At 42.2% G+C, this 19,383-nt stretch overlaps 1 protein-coding gene across 4 annotated transcripts in view; it reads left to right on the forward strand.

Annotated features, from left to right (window-relative positions):
- Positions 1-19,383, forward strand: part of TMEM150B (transmembrane protein 150B) — a 139,012-nt gene that overhangs the window by 49,945 nt on the left and 69,684 nt on the right. For all 4 annotated transcript variants that reach the window (XM_073656342.1, XM_073656340.1, XM_073656343.1 and 1 more), the window contains one exon: positions 2,382-2,559. In XM_073656342.1, the coding sequence (XP_073512443.1) occupies positions 2,382-2,559 (178 nt within the window). The remainder of the gene's footprint in view (positions 1-2,381; positions 2,560-19,383) is intronic.

Raw genomic sequence — 19,383 nt, forward strand, 5'->3', positions numbered from 1 at the left:
TCGTTATCTTGTTGGAAGATGAAATTACGACCCATCTTAAGATCCTTGATGGAGGAGCGGAGGTTCTTGGCCAAAATCTCCAGGTAGGCTGTGCTATCCATCTTCCCATGGATGCAGACCAGATGGCCAGGCCCCTTGGCTGAGAAACAGCCCCACATCATGATGCTGCCACCACCATGCTTGACTGTAGGGATGGTATTCTTGGGCTCGTATGCAGTGCCATCCAGTCTCCAAACGTCACGTGTGTGGTTGGCACCAAACATCTCGATCTTGGTCTCATCAGACCATAGAACCTTGAACCAGTCTGTCTCAGAGTCCTCCAAGTGATCATGAGCAAACTGTAGACGAGCCTTGACATGACGCTTTGAAAGTAAAGGTACCTTACGGGCTCGTCTGGAACGGAGACCATTGCGGTGGAGTACGTTACTTATGGTATTGACTGAAACCAATGTCCCCACTGCCATGAGATCTTCCCGGAGCTCCTTCCTTGTTGTCCTTGGGTTAGCCTTGACTCTTCGGACAAGCCTGGCCTCGGCACGGGAGGACACTTTCAAAGGCTGTCCTGGCCGTGGAAGGCTAACAGTAGTTCCATAAGCCTTCCACTTACGGATGATGCTCCCAACAGTGGAGACAGGTAGGCCCAACTCCTTGTAAAGGGTTTTGTACCCCTTGCCAGCCTTGTGACCCTCCACGATCTTGTCTCTGATGGCCTTGGAATGCTCCTTTGTCTTTCCCATGTTGACCATGTCTGAGTGCTGTTCACAAGTTTGGGGAGGGTGTTAAATAGTCAGAAAAGGCTGGCAAAAGAGATCTTTAATCCACACATGTGAAGCTCATTATTCTTGGTGCCTGAACTACTTCTTAATACTTTAGGGGGACCAAACAGAATTCTTGTGGTTTGAGGGGTTGAATAATAAATGACACTCTGAATTAACTTTTAACGTTTTAAAAAAAAAAAAAAAAAAAAATTTGCTGCAGTGCATTTCCCACTTCCAGGCTGATCTACAGTACAAATGTCACGATGCCAAGTTAATTCCGCATGTGTCAACCAGCTAAATCTGCAGGGGGTTGAATACTACTTGTAGGCACTGTATGTAATCTGAGAGTAGCATAATATAGGGGCAGAGATCCTGATTCCAGTGATGTGTCATGTACATATAACAGAGCATTAATGACGCTGTGTGAGGGCTTGATTTTGCTCCCTGATCTGTCTTTTTAATTGATACAACTTTCTTGTATATATAACACTTTCTATTATATTCTTTTTTTGGTAAGTGTGGTGACAAAAAAAGGCAATTCTGCCTTTCAATTTTTCTCTCTTTTCGGATTTTAACATACAATTTAAATCATTCTGTATTTTGATAGATCCGACTTTTTCAGACATGACAATACCAAGCCCTAACCAAAGTTATAAATGACCTGTTGTCTGCTAAACAAACCATGCTCTATACTCCTCCTCCTTCACCTGTTGTCTGCCTTCGACACAGTTGGCCACTTCTTCTACTACAAATCTTCCTTTGGCATCACAGACCTTGCCCTTTTCTGGATCTCCTCCTCTCACTTTCTACACATTTAGCGTCTCTGTTCCCATACTACCTACTCATCCCTCTCTCTGTTGGTGTCCCTCAATGCTCTGTCCTAGCTCCCCTACTCTTCTCCATCAATGACTTTGCCCTGGAACAACTCAAAGTCCCATGGCTTCCAGTACCACCTATACACTGATGACACTCATATCTACCTTTCTAGCCAAGATGTCACTTCTCTGCTGTCCAGAATCCCAGATTGTGTATCAGCAATATGCTCCTCGCTACTTCTCTGCCAAGCCATTCACTAGATTCCAATTCTCCAGAAAATCCAGTTTAAATTATTAGCCATGATTTACAAGCCCGTCCATAATCTGTCTCCTCCATACATTTCCAAACGAATCTCCCGATACCTCCACAAACGTAATCTCTGGTCTTCACAAGACCTCCTTCTCTCCTCCACCCTTGTATGTTCTTCGTCCAACTGCCTTCAAGATTTATCTCAAGCTTCCCCCATCCTCTGGAATTCAGTGCCTCCACACATCCGATTGTCTCCCACATGTGACTCCTTCAGACGCAACCTGAAAACTCATCTCTTCAGGAAAGTCTACAATAACCCCACTGCCACCTCACTACCACTGGAGATGCACCAACATCCCAACCTTCTGTCTCCTTTCCCAATATCCTGTAGATTGTAAGCCTGTAACGGCAGGACCCTCTCCTTTTCTGTACCACTCTGTCATTGTTTGTTCATTGTAATTTATATATGTATTTTGTATGTAAACCTCGTCACATGTAAAGCACAATGGAATTAAAAGTGCTTTAAAATTAAATAATAATAATTATTATATTCCACAGCAATCCAGTCAGCTGGAAACTCACCTCATCGGAGCCTTTTTGGCATTTGTCATTGGTATTGTTTACTTCTGGCTACAATCATATCTGACCTACAGAGTGAAGCCAAGACATGGCGGCAAGTGGATAGGACCTCTGCGATTTATCCTTACTCTTTTGGCAACAGTATCGATTATTCTGAGTATCCTTACTATGGCAATAGACCATGAAATGCACATTTATAGCTCCATAATTAAAGGAGTCCTCAAAGTAGAGCATTTAAGCAAGTGGTCTCCTACCCATGGCTCTTTAGAGAGCTCTGCTGTAAACCATGCCAAACTTTGGCATTTTCTCCTTTCTCGAGTGGTTTATATCAGCACCTAGATATTATTTCTATCACTTACGCAGATAAGATTATTGACTTGCCATTTAAAGGAACAATCCAGAAGAGATGATACATTGGGCAGGGCTTGATGTGGTTGGGCATGCTATAGGGTGTCCCCTCATGCTATCCAAATGAAGAAAAAAAATTAGCGGCTTTCCTTGGCGCTGTTGACTGGGTAGGAACGATCTGATGTTTAGTTTATAAAAAAAAACTATTTAGTACATACATAAAATAAAACAACGCTTAAAAGAGAAAATAATATCATAAGTTATATTATAGGTGCCTAAAAAAATCTAATTTTCAATTATCTACCAAAGTTGTCTTTGGGTATGATGTGCATGAGGTAAATAGTTCTGAACAGCTCAATGGACAGGTCAGGGTTATTTTCAATAACTTCGACCCCCAGATGGAGGCATGTCACCGAAATGCGCATCAGGGTTTGGTGCCACACCAGCTAGAGTAAAGCAGTTGTTACTTTTTCTGTTATATATCGCCATCCATCCTAATTATGCTTCTGTAGGTTTATTGAGGGTTGTATACTCACTGGCCTTCTATTCTTCACCTATCCTATTTACATATATATGTATATATATATATATGTCTGTGGAGTGGGGGAGTGTATCTTGTCTATATAAAGAGTACATGCGATATTCTGCTTCTAGTCCACCACTCATGCAGTTCTTTCATCTTTTTTTAATTTACTGTCTGATCTTGTTATTTCCACAGTGGTGCTAACAGAACACAGTAGCTGTTAATACGCTATACCACTCACTGATGCTTATTAAAAGAATGCAAATTCCAGAGCCCTCCTGACATGTTTCGCTAATCACACCATGTTTTCAAAGGTTTTTCGGCATTGCTTTAAAATGCTTTGTTTACAGCGAAACTTGATGGGAGGGCTCTGGAATTTGTAATCTTTTAATAAGCAGCAATGAGTGGAGCGATCGATTAACATGGATGGGGTTCTGCAGACTCCACTACTAGTGGAATTAATTATATCAAATGGTAGATTACAGAAAGGTAAAATAACCACCTGACAAGTGGACTAGAAGCAGAATATCTCAGGTACTATTTATGTAGCTAAGATACACTGCTTGTGCAAGATGATCCTTTACGATGATTCTTTTATCTACACATTAATATACACATAGAGCACTGCTACAGCAACACACAAATACACATAGAGCACTGCTACAGCAACACACAAATACACATAGAGCACTGCTATAGCAACACACAAATACACATACAGTACTGCCACAGCAACACACAAATACACATACAGTACTGCTACAGCAACACACAAATACACATACAGCACTGCTACAGCAACACACAAATACACATAGAGCACTGCTACAGCAACACACAAATACCCATACAGCACTGCTACAGCAACACACAAATACACATAGAGCACTGCTACAGCAACACACAAATACACATAGAGCACTGCTACAGCAACACACAAATACACATAGAGCACTGCTACAGCAACACTCAAATACACATACAGCACTGCTATAGCAACACACAAATACACATAGAGCACTGCTACAGCAACACACAAATACACATAGAGCACTGCTACAGCAACACACAAATACACATAGAGCACTGCTACAGCAACACACGAATACACATACAGCACTGCTACAGCAACACACAAATACACATAGAGCACTGCTACAGCAACACACAAATACACATAGAGCACTGCTACAGCAACACACAAATACACATAGAGCACTGCTACAGCAACACACAAATACACATACAGCACTGCTATAGCAACACACAAATACACATAGAGCACTGCTACAGCAACACACAAATACACATAGAGCACTGCTACAGCAACACACAAATACACATAGAGCACTGCTACAGCAACACACGAATACACATACAGCACTGCTACAGCAACACACAAATACACATAGAGCACTGCTACAGCAACACACAAATACACATAGAGCACTGCTACAGCAACACACAAATACACATAGAGCACTGCTACAGCAACACACAAATACACATAGAGCACTGCTACAGCAACACACAAATACACATAGAGCACTGCTACAGCAACACACGAATACACATACAGCACTGCTACAGCAACACACAAATACACATAGAGCACTGCTACAGCAACACACAAATACACATAGAGCACTGCTACAGCAACACACAAATACACATACAGCACTGCTACAGCAACAATCAAATACACATACACATACAGCACTGCTACAGCAACACACAAATACCTATACAGCACTGCTACAGCAACACACAAATACACATACAGCACTGCTACAGCAACACACAAATACCCATACAGCACTGCTACAGCAACACACAAATACACATACAGCACTGCTACAGCAACACACAAATACACATACAACACTGCTACAGCAACACACAAATACACATACAGCACTGCTACAGCAACACACAAATACACATACAGCACTGCTACAGCAACACACAAATACACATACAACACTGCTACAGCAACACACAAATACAAATATAGAGAACTGCTACAGCAACACACAAATACACATACAACACTGCTACAGCAACACACAAATACACATAGAGCACTGCTACAGCAACACACAAATACACATAGAGCACTGCTACAGCAACACACAAATACACATAGAGCACTGCTACAGCAACACACAAATACACATAGAGCACTGCTACAGCAACACACAAATACACATAGAGCACTGCTACAGCAACACACAAATACACATAGAGCACTGCTACAGCAACACACAAATACACATACAGCACTGCTACAGCAACACACAAATACTCATACACATACAGCACTCCTACAGCAACACACAAATACACATACAGCACTGCTACAGCATCACACAAATACACATGGAGCACTGCTACAGCAACACACAAATACACATGGAGCACTGCTACAGCAACACACAAATACACATGGAGCACTGCTACAGCAACACACAAATACACATACAGTACTGCTACAGCAATACACAAATACCCATACAGCACTGCTACAGCAACACACAAATACACATAGAGCACTGCTACAGCAACACACAAATACACATACAGCACTGCTACAGCAACACACAAATACACATAGAGCACTGCTACAGCAACACACAAATACACATACAGCACTGCTACAGCAACACACAAATACACATGGAGCACTGCTACAGCAACACACAAATACACATGGAGCACTGCTACAGCAACACACAAATACACAGAGCACTGCTACAGCAACACACAAATACACATAGAGCACTGCTACAGCAACACACAAATACACATAGAGCACTGCTACAGCAACACACAAATACACATACAGCACTGCTACAGCAACACACAAATACACATACAGCACTGCTACAGCAACACACAAATACACATAGAGCACTGCTACAGCAACACACAAATACACATACAGCACTCCTACAGCAACACACAAATACACATACAGTACTGCTACAGCAATACACAAATACCCATACATCACTGCTACAGCAACACTCATATACACATAGAGCACTGCTACAGCAACACACAAATACACATACAGCTCTGCTACAGCAACACACAAATACACATAGAGCACTGCTACAGCAACACACAAATACACATAGAGCACTGCTACAGCAACATACAAATACACATAGAGCACTGCTACAGCAACACACAAATACACATACAGCACTGCTACAGCAACACACAAATACACATACAACACTGCTACAGCAACACACAAATACACATACAACACTGCTACAGCAACACACAAATACACATACAGCACTGCTACAGCAACACACAAATACACATACAGCACTGCTACAGCAACACACAAATACACATACAACACTGCTACAGCAACACACAAATACAAATATAGAGAACTGCTACAGCAACACACAAATACACATACAACACTGCTACAGCAACACACAAATACACATAGAGCACTGCTACAGCAACACACAAATACACATAGAGCACTGCTACAGCAACACACAAATACACATACAGCACTGCTACAGCAACACACAAATACACATAGAGCACTGCTACAGCAACACACAAATACACATAGAGCACTGCTACAGCAACACACAAATACACATAGAGCACTGCTACAGCAACACACAAATACACATACAGCACTGCTACAGCAACACACAAATACACATACACATACAGCACTCCTACAGCAACACACAAATACACATACAGCACTGCTACAGCATCACACAAATACACATGGAGCACTGCTACAGCAACACACAAATACACATGGAGCACTGCTACAGCAACACACAAATACACATGGAGCACTGCTACAGCAACACACAAATACACATACAGTACTGCTACAGCAATACACAAATACCCATACAACACTGCTACAGCAACACACAAATACACATAGAGCACTGCTACAGCAACACACAAACACACATACAGCACTGCTACAGCAACACACAAATACACATAGAGCACTGCTACAGCAACACACAAATACACATACAGCACTGCTACAGCAACACACAAATACACATGGAGCACTGCTACAGCAACACACAAATACACATGGAGCACTGCTACAGCAACACACAAATACACAGAGCACTGCTACAGCAACACACAAATACACATAGAGCACTGCTACAGCAACACACAAATACACATAGAGCACTGCTACAGCAACACACAAATACACATACAGCACTGCTACAGCAACACACAAATACACATACAGCACTGCTACAGCAACACACAAATACACATAGAGCACTGCTACAGCAACACACAAATACACATACACATACAGCACTCCTACAGCAACACACAAATACACATACAGTACTGCTACAGCAACACACAAATACACATAGAGCACTGCTACAGCAACACACAAATACACATAGAGCACTGCTACAGCAACACTCAAATACACATACAGCACTGCTATAGCAACACACAAATACACATAGAGCACTGCTACAGCAACACACAAATACACATAGAGCACTGCTACAGCAACACACAAATACACATAGAGCACTGCTACAGCAACACACGAATACACATACAGCACTGCTACAGCAACACACAAATACACATAGAGCACTGCTACAGCAACACACAAATACACATAGAGCACTGCTACAGCAACACACAAATACACATAGAGCACTGCTACAGCAACACACAAATACACATAGAGCACTGCTACAGCAACACACAAATACACATACAGCACTGCTATAGCAACACACAAATACACATAGAGCACTGCTACAGCAACACACAAATACACATAGAGCACTGCTACAGCAACACACAAATACACATAGAGCACTGCTACAGCAACACACGAATACACATACAGCACTGCTACAGCAACACACAAATACACATAGAGCACTGCTACAGCAACACACAAATACACATAGAGCACTGCTACAGCAACACACAAATACACATAGAGCACTGCTACAGCAACACACAAATACACATAGAGCACTGCTACAGCAACACACAAATACACATAGAGCACTGCTACAGCAACACACGAATACACATACAGCACTGCTACAGCAACACACAAATACACATAGAGCACTGCTACAGCAACACACAAATACACATAGAGCACTGCTACAGCAACACACAAATACACATACAGCACTGCTACAGCAACAATCAAATACACATACACATACAGCACTGCTACAGCAACACACAAATACCTATACAGCACTGCTACAGCAACACACAAATACACATACAGCACTGCTACAGCAACACACAAATACCCATACAGCACTGCTACAGCAACACACAAATACACATACAGCACTGCTACAGCAACACACAAATACACATACAACACTGCTACAGCAACACACAAATACACATACAGCACTGCTACAGCAACACACAAATACACATACAGCACTGCTACAGCAACACACAAATACACATACAACACTGCTACAGCAACACACAAATACAAATATAGAGAACTGCTACAGCAACACACAAATACACATACAACACTGCTACAGCAACACACAAATACACATAGAGCACTGCTACAGCAACACACAAATACACATAGAGCACTGCTACAGCAACACACAAATACACATAGAGCACTGCTACAGCAACACACAAATACACATAGAGCACTGCTACAGCAACACACAAATACACATAGAGCACTGCTACAGCAACACACAAATACACATAGAGCACTGCTACAGCAACACACAAATACACATACAGCACTGCTACAGCAACACACAAATACACATACACATACAGCACTCCTACAGCAACACACAAATACACATACAGCACTGCTACAGCATCACACAAATACACATGGAGCACTGCTACAGCAACACACAAATACACATGGAGCACTGCTACAGCAACACACAAATACACATGGAGCACTGCTACAGCAACACACAAATACACATACAGTACTGCTACAGCAATACACAAATACCCATACAGCACTGCTACAGCAACACACAAATACACATAGAGCACTGCTACAGCAACACACAAATACACATACAGCACTGCTACAGCAACACACAAATACACATAGAGCACTGCTACAGCAACACACAAATACACATACAGCACTGCTACAGCAACACACAAATACATATGGAGCACTGCTACAGCAACACACAAATACACATGGAGCACTGCTACAGCAACACACAAATACACAGAGCACTGCTACAGCAACACACAAATACACATAGAGCACTGCTACAGCAACACACAAATACACATAGAGCACTGCTACAGCAACACACAAATACACATACAGCACTGCTACAGCAACACACAAATACACATACAGCACTGCTACAGCAACACACAAATACACATAGAGCACTGCTACAGCAACACACAAATACACATACACATACAGCACTCCTACAGCAACACACAAATACACATACAGTACTGCTACAGCAATACACAAATACCCATACATCACTGCTACAGCAACACTCATATACACATAGAGCACTGCTACAGCAACACACAAATACACATACAGCTCTGCTACAGCAACACACAAATACACATAGAGCACTGCTACAGCAACACACAAATACACATAGAGCACTGCTACAGCAACATACAAATACACATAGAGCACTGCTACAGCAACACACAAATACACATACAACACTGCTACAGCAACACACAAATACACATACAACACTGCTACAGCAACACACAAATACACATACAGCACTGCTACAGCAACACACAAATACACATACAGCACTGCTACAGCAACACACAAATACACATACAACACTGCTACAGCAACACACAAATACAAATATAGAGAACTGCTACAGCAACACACAAATACACATACAACACTGCTACAGCAACACACAAATACACATAGAGCACTGCTACAGCAACACACAAATACACATAGAGCACTGCTACAGCAACACACAAATACACATAGAGCACTGCTACAGCAACACACAAATACACATAGAGCACTGCTACAGCAACACACAAATACACATAGAGCACTGCTACAGCAACACACAAATACACATAGAGCACTGCTACAGCAACACACAAATACACATACAGCACTGCTACAGCAACACACAAATACACATACACATACAGCACTCCTACAGCAACACACAAATACACATACAGCACTGCTACAGCATCACACAAATACACATGGAGCACTGCTACAGCAACACACAAATACACATGGAGCAGTGCTACAGCAACACACAAATACACATGGAGCACTGCTACAGCAACACACAAATACACATACAGTACTGCTACAGCAATACACAAATACCCATACAGCACTGCTACAGCAACACACAAATACACATAGAGCACTGCTACAGCAACACACAAATACACATACAGCACTGCTACAGCAACACACAAATACACATAGAGCACTGCTACAGCAACACACAAATACACATACAGCACTGCTACAGCAACACACAAATACACATGGAGCATTGCTACAGCAACACACAAATACACATGGAGCACTGCTACAGCAACACACAAATACACAGAGCACTGCTACAGCAACACACAAATACACATAGAGCACTGCTACAGCAACACACAAATACACATAGAGCACTGCTACAGCAACACACAAATACACATACAGCACTGCTACAGCAACACACAAATACACATACAGCACTGCTACAGCAACACACAAATACACATAGAGCACTGCTACAGCAACACACAAATACACATACACATACAGCACTCCTACAGCAACACACAAATACACATACAGTACTGCTACAGCAATACACAAATACCCATACATCACTGCTACAGCAACACTCATATACACATAGAGCACTGCTACAGCAACACACAAATACACATACAGCACTGCTACAGCAACACACAAATACACATAGAGCACTGCTACAGCAACACACAAATACACATAGAGCACTGCTACAGCAACATACAAATACACATAGAGCACTGCTACAGCAACACACAAATACACATACAACACTGCTACAGCAACACACAAATACACATAGAGCACTGCTACAGCAACACACAAATACACATAGAGCACTGCTACAGCAACACACAAATACACATAGAGCACTGCTACAGCAACACACAAATACACAGAGCACTGCTACAGCAACACACAAATACACATAGAGCACTGCTACAGCAACACACAAATACACATAGAGCACTGCTACAGCAACACACAAATACACATACAGCACTGCTACAGCACCACACAAATACACATACAGCACTGCTACAGCAACACACAAATACACATAGAGCACTGCTACAGCAACACACAAATACACATACACATACAGCACTCCTACAGCAACACACAAATACACATACAGCACTGCTACAGCAACACACAAATACACATGGAGCACTGCTACAGCAACACACAAATACACATGGAGCATTGCTACAGCAACACACAAATACACATGGAGCACTGCTACAGCAACACACAAATACACATACAGTACTGCTACAGCAATACACAAATACCCATACAGCACTGCTACAGCAACACACAAATGCACATGGAGCATTGCTACAGCAACACACAAATACACATGGAGCACTGCTACAGCAACACACAAATACACATACAGTACTGCTACAGCAATACACAAATACCCATACAGCACTGCTACAGCAACACTCAAATACACATAGAGCACTGCTACAGCAACACACAAATACACATACAGCACTGCTACAGCAACACACAAATACACATAGAGCACTGCTACAGCAACACACAAATACACATAGAGCACTGCTACAGCAACACACAAATACACATACAACACTGCTACAGCAACACACAAATACACATAGAGCACTGCTACAGCAGCACACAAATACACATAGAGCACTGCTACAGCAACACACAAATACACAGAGCACTGCTACAGCAACACACAAATACACATAGAGCACTGCTACAGCAACACAAATACACATAGAGCACTGCTACAGCAACACACAAATACACATACAGCACTGCTACAGCAACACACAAATACACATAGAGCACTGCTACAGCAACACACAAATACACATACACATACAGCACTCCTACAGCAACACACAAATACACATACAGCACTGCTACAGCAACACGCAAATACACATGGAGCACTGCTACAGCAACACACAAATACACATGGAGCACTGCTACAGCAACACACAAATACACATACAGTACTGCTACAGCAACACACAAATACCCATACAGCACTGCTACAGCAACACACAAATACACATAGAGCACTGCTACAGCAACAAACAAATACACATACAGCACTGCTACAGCAACACACAAATACACATAGAGCACTGCTACAGCAACACACAAATACACATAGAGCACTGCTACAGCAACACACAAATACACATACAACACTGCTACAGCAACACACAAATACACATAGAGCACTGCTACAGCAACACACAAATACACATAGAGCACTGCTACAGCAACACACAAATACACATACAACACTGCTACAGCAACACACAAATACACATAGAGCACTGCTACAGCAACACACAAATACACATAGAGCACTGCTACAGCAACACACAAATACACATACAGCACTGCAACAGCAACACACAAATACCCATACAGCACTGCTACAGCAACACACAAATACACATAGAGCACTGCTACAGCAACACACAAATACACATAGAGCACTGCTACAGCAACACACAAATACACAGAGCACTGCTACAGCAACACACAAATACATATACAGCACTGCTACAGCAGCACACAAATACACATACAGTACTGCTACAGCAATACACAAATACACATAGAGCACTGCTACAGCAACACTCAAATACACATAGAGCACTGCTACAGCAACACACAAATACACATACAGCACTGCTACAGCAACACACAAATACACATAGAGCACTGCTACAGCAACACACAAATACACATACAGCACTGCTACAGCAACACACAAATACACATGGAGCACTGCTACAGCAACACACAAATACACATGGAGCACTGCTACAGCAACACACAAATACACAGAGCACTGCTACAGCAACACACAAATACACATAGAGCACTGCTACAGCAACACACAAATACACATAGAGCACTGCTACAGCAACACACAAATACACATACAGCACTGCTACAGCAACACACAAATACACATACAGTACTGCTACAGCAACACACAAATACACATAGAGCACTGCTACAGCAACACACAAATACACATACACATACAGCACTCCTACAGCAACACACAAATACACATACAGTACTGCTACAGCAATACAAAAATACCCATACAGCACTGCTACAGCAACACTCAAATACACATAGAGCACTGCTACAGCAACACACAAATACACATAGAGCACTGCTACAGCAACACACAAATACACATAGAGCACTGCTACAGCAACACACAAATACACATAGAGCACTGCTACAGCAACATACAAATACACATAGAGCACTGCTACAGCAACACACAAATACACATACAACACTGCTACAGCAACACACAAATACACATAGAGCACTGCTACAGCAACACACAAATACACATAGAGCACTGCTACAGCAACACACAAATACACATAGAGCACTGCTACAGCAACACACAAATACACAGAGCACTGCTACAGCAACACACAAATACACATAGAGCACTGCTACAGCAACACACAAATACACATAGAGCACTGCTACAGCAACACACAAATACACATACAGCACTGCTACAGCACCACACAAATACACAGAGCACTGCTACAGCAACACACAAATACACATAGAGCACTGCTACAGCAACACACAAATACACATACACATACAGCACTCCTACAGCAACACACAAATACACATACAGCACTGCTACAGCAACACACAAATACACATGGAGCACTGCTACAGCAACACACAAATACACATGGAGCACTGCTACAGCAACACACAAATACACATGGAGCACTGCTACAGCAACACACAAATACACATACAGTACTGCTACAGCAATACACAAATACCCATACAGCACTGCTACAGCAACACTCAAATACACATAGAGCACTGCTACAGCAACACACAAATACACATACAGCACTGCTACAGCAACACACAAATACACATAGAGCACTGCTACAGCAACACACAAATACACATACACATACAGCACTCCTACAGCAACACACAAATACACATACAGCACTGCTACAGCAACACGCAGATACACATGGAGCACTGCTACAGCAACACACAAATACACATGGAGCACTGCTACAGCAACACACAAATACACATACAGTACTGCTACAGCAACACACAAATACCCATACAGCACTGCTACAGCAACACACAAATACACATAGAGCACTGCTACAGCAACACACAAATACACATACAGCACTGCTACAACAACACACAAATACACATAGAGCACTGCTACAGCAACACACAAATACACATAGAGCACTGCTACAGCAACACACAAATACACATACAACACTGCTACAGCAACACACAAATACACATAGAGCACTGCTACAGCAACACACAAATACACATAGAGCACTGCTACAGCAACACACAAATACACATACAACACTGCTACAGCAACACACAAATACACATAGAGCACTGCTACAGCAACACACAAATACACATAGAGCACTGCTACAGCAACACACAAATACACATACAGCACTGCAACAGCAACACACAAATACACATAGAGCACTGCTACAGCAACACACAAATACACATAGAGCACTGCTACAGCAACACACAAATACACATAGAGCACTGCTACAGCAACACACAAATACACAGAGCACTGCTACAGCAACACACAAATACATATACAGCACTGCTACAGCAGCACACAAATACACATACAGTACTGCTACAGCAATACACAAATACACATAGAGCACTGCTACAGCAACACTCAAATACACATAGAGCACTGCTACAGCAACACACAAATACACAGAGCACTGCTACAGCAACACACAAATACATATACAGCACTGCTACAGCAGCACACAAATACACATACAGTACTGCTACAGCAATACACAAATACACATAGAGCACTGCTACAGCAACACTCAAATACACATAGAGCACTGCTACAGCAACACACAAATACACATACAGCACTGCTACAGCAACACACAAATACACATGGAGCACTGCTACAGCAACACACAAATACACATGGAGCACTGCTACAGCAACACACAAATACACAGAGCACTGCTACAGCAACACACAAATACACATAGAGCACTGCTACAGCAACACACAAATACACATAGAGCACTGCTACAGCAACATACAAATACACATAGAGCACTGCTACAGCAACACACAAATACACATACAACACTGCTACAGCAACACACAAATACACATAGAGCACTGCTACAGCAACACACAAATACACATAGAGCACTGCTACAGCAACACACAAATACACATAGAGCACTGCTACAGCAACACACAAATACACAGAGCACTGCTACAGCAACACACAAATACACATAGAGCACTGCTACAGCAACACACAAATACACATAGAGCACTGCTACAGCAATACACAAATACACATACAGCACTGCTACAGCACCACACAAATACACAGAGCACTGCTACAGCAACACACAAATACACATAGAGCACTGCTACAGCAACACACAAATACACATACACATACAGCACTCCTACAGCAACACACAAATACACATACAGCACTGCTACAGCAACACACAAATACACATGGAGCACTGCTACAGCAACACACAAATACACATGGAGCACTGCTACAGCAACACACAAATACACATGGAGCACTGCTACAGCAACACACAAATACACATACAGTACTGCTACAGCAATACACAAATACCCATACAGCACTGCTACAGCAACACTCAAATACACATAGAGCACTGCTACAGCAACACACAAATACACATACAGCACTGCTACAGCAACACACAAATACACATAGAGCACTGCTACAGCAACACACAAATACACATACACATACAGCACTCCTACAGCAACACACAAATACACATACAGCACTGCTACAGCAACACGCAGATACACATGGAGCACTGCTACAGCAACACACAAATACACATGGAGCACTGCTACAGCAACACACAAATACACATACAGTACTGCTACAGCAACAAACAAAAACACATACAGCACTGCTACAGCAACACACAAATACACATAGAGCACTGCTACAGCAACACACAAATACACATACAGCACTGCTACAACAACACACAAATACACATAGAGCACTGCTACAGCAACACACAAATACACATAGAGCACTGCTACAGCAACACACAAATACACATACAACACTGCTACAGCAACACACAAATACACATAGAGCACTGCTACAGCAACACACAAATACACATAGAGCACTGCTACAGCAACACACAAATACACATACAACACTGCTACAGCAACACACAAATACACATAGAGCACTGCTACAGCAACACACAAATACACATAGAGCACTGCTACAGCAACACACAAATACACATACAGCACTGCAACAGCAACACACAAATACACATAGAGCACTGCTACAGCAACACACAAATACACATAGAGCACTGCTACAGCAACACACAAATACACATAGAGCACTGCTACAGCAACACACAAATACACAGAGCACTGCTACAGCAACACACAAATACATATACAGCACTGCTACAGCAGCACACAAATACACATACAGTACTGCTACAGCAATACACAAATACACATAGAGCACTGCTACAGCAACACTCAAATACACATAGAGCACTGCTACAGCAACACACAAATACACATACAGCACTGCTACAGCAACACACAAATACACATAGAGCACTGCTACAGCAACACACAAATACACATACAGCACTGCTACAGCAACACACAAATACACATGGAGCACTGCTACAGCAACACACAAATACACATGGAGCACTGCTACAGCAACACACAAATACACAGAGCACTGCTACAGCAACACACAAATACACATAGAGCACTGCTACAGCAACAAACAAATACACATAGAGCACTGCTACAGCAACACACAAATACACATACAGCACTGCTACAGCAACACACAAATACACATACAGCACTGCTACAGCAACACACAAATACACATAGAGCACTGCTACAGCAACACACAAATACACATACACATACAGCACTCCTACAGCAACACACAAATACACATACAGTACTGCTACAGCAATACACAAAAACCCATACAGCACTGCTACAGCAACACTCAAATACACATAGAGCACTGATACAGCAACACACAAATACACATACAGCACTGCTACAGCAACACACAAATACACATAGAGCACTGCTACAGCAACACACAAATACACATAGAGCACTGCTACAGCAACATACAAATACACATAGAGCACTGCTACAGCAACACACAAATACACATACAACACTGCTACAGCAACACACAAATACACATAGAGCACTGCTACAGCAACACACAAATACACATAGAGCACTGCTACAGCAACACACAAATACACATAGAGCACTGCTACAGCAACACACAAATACACAGAGCACTGCTACAGCAACACACAAATACACATAGAGCACTGCTAAAGCAACACACAAATACACATAGAGCACTGCTACAGCAACACACAAATACACATACAGCACTGCTACAGCACCACACAAATACACATACAGCACTGGTACAGCAACTCACAAATACACATAGAGCACTGCTACAGCAACACACAAATACACATACACATACAGCACTCCTACAGCAACACACAAATACACATACAGCACTGCTACAGCAACACACAAATACACATGGAGCACTGCTACAGCAACACACAAATACACATGGAGCACTGCTACAGCAACACACAAATACACATGGATCACTGCTACAGCAACACACAAATACCCATACAGTACTGCTACAGCAATACACAAATACCCATACAGCACTGCTACAGCAACACTCAAATACACATAGAGCACTGCTACAGCAACACACAAATACACATACAGCACTGCTACAGCAACACACAAATACACATAGAGCACTGCTACAGCAACACACAAATACACATACAGCACTGCTACAGCAACACACAAATGCACATGGAGCATTGCTACAGCAACACACAAATACACATGGAGCACTGCTACAGCAACACACAAATACACATACAGTACTGCTACAGCGATACACAAATACCCATACAGCACTGCTACAGCAACACTCAAATACACATAGAGCACTGCTACAGCAACACACAAATACACATACAGCACTGCTACAGCAACACACAAATACACATAGAGCACTGCTACAGCAACACACAAATACACATACAGCACTGCTACAGCAACACACAAATGCACATGGAGCATTGCTACAGCAACACACAAATACACATGGAGCACTGCTACAGCAACACACAAATACACATACAGTACTGCTACAGCAATACACAAATACCCATACAGCACTGCTACAGCAACACTCAAATACACATAGAGCACTGCTACAGCAACACACAAATACACATACAGCACTGCTACAGCAACACACAAATACACAGAGCACTGCTACAGCAACACACAAATACACATAGAGCACTGCTACAGCAACACACAAATACACATAGAGCACCGCTACAGCAACACACAAATACACATACAACACTGCTACAGCAACACACAAATACACATAGAGCACTGCTACAGCAGCACACAAATACACATAGAGCACTGCTACAGCAACACACAAACACACAGAGCACTGCTACAGCAACACACAAATACACATAGAGCACTGCTACAGCAACACAAATACACATAGAGCACTGCTACAGCAACACACAAATACACATACAGCACTG

Source organism: Phyllobates terribilis, unplaced genomic scaffold, assembly GCF_046119375.1.
Source record: "Phyllobates terribilis strain yellow unplaced genomic scaffold, ASM4611937v1 Scaffold_12__6_contigs__length_324123572, whole genome shotgun sequence".
In the NCBI taxonomy this organism is placed as follows: Eukaryota; Metazoa; Chordata; class Amphibia; order Anura; family Dendrobatidae; genus Phyllobates; species Phyllobates terribilis.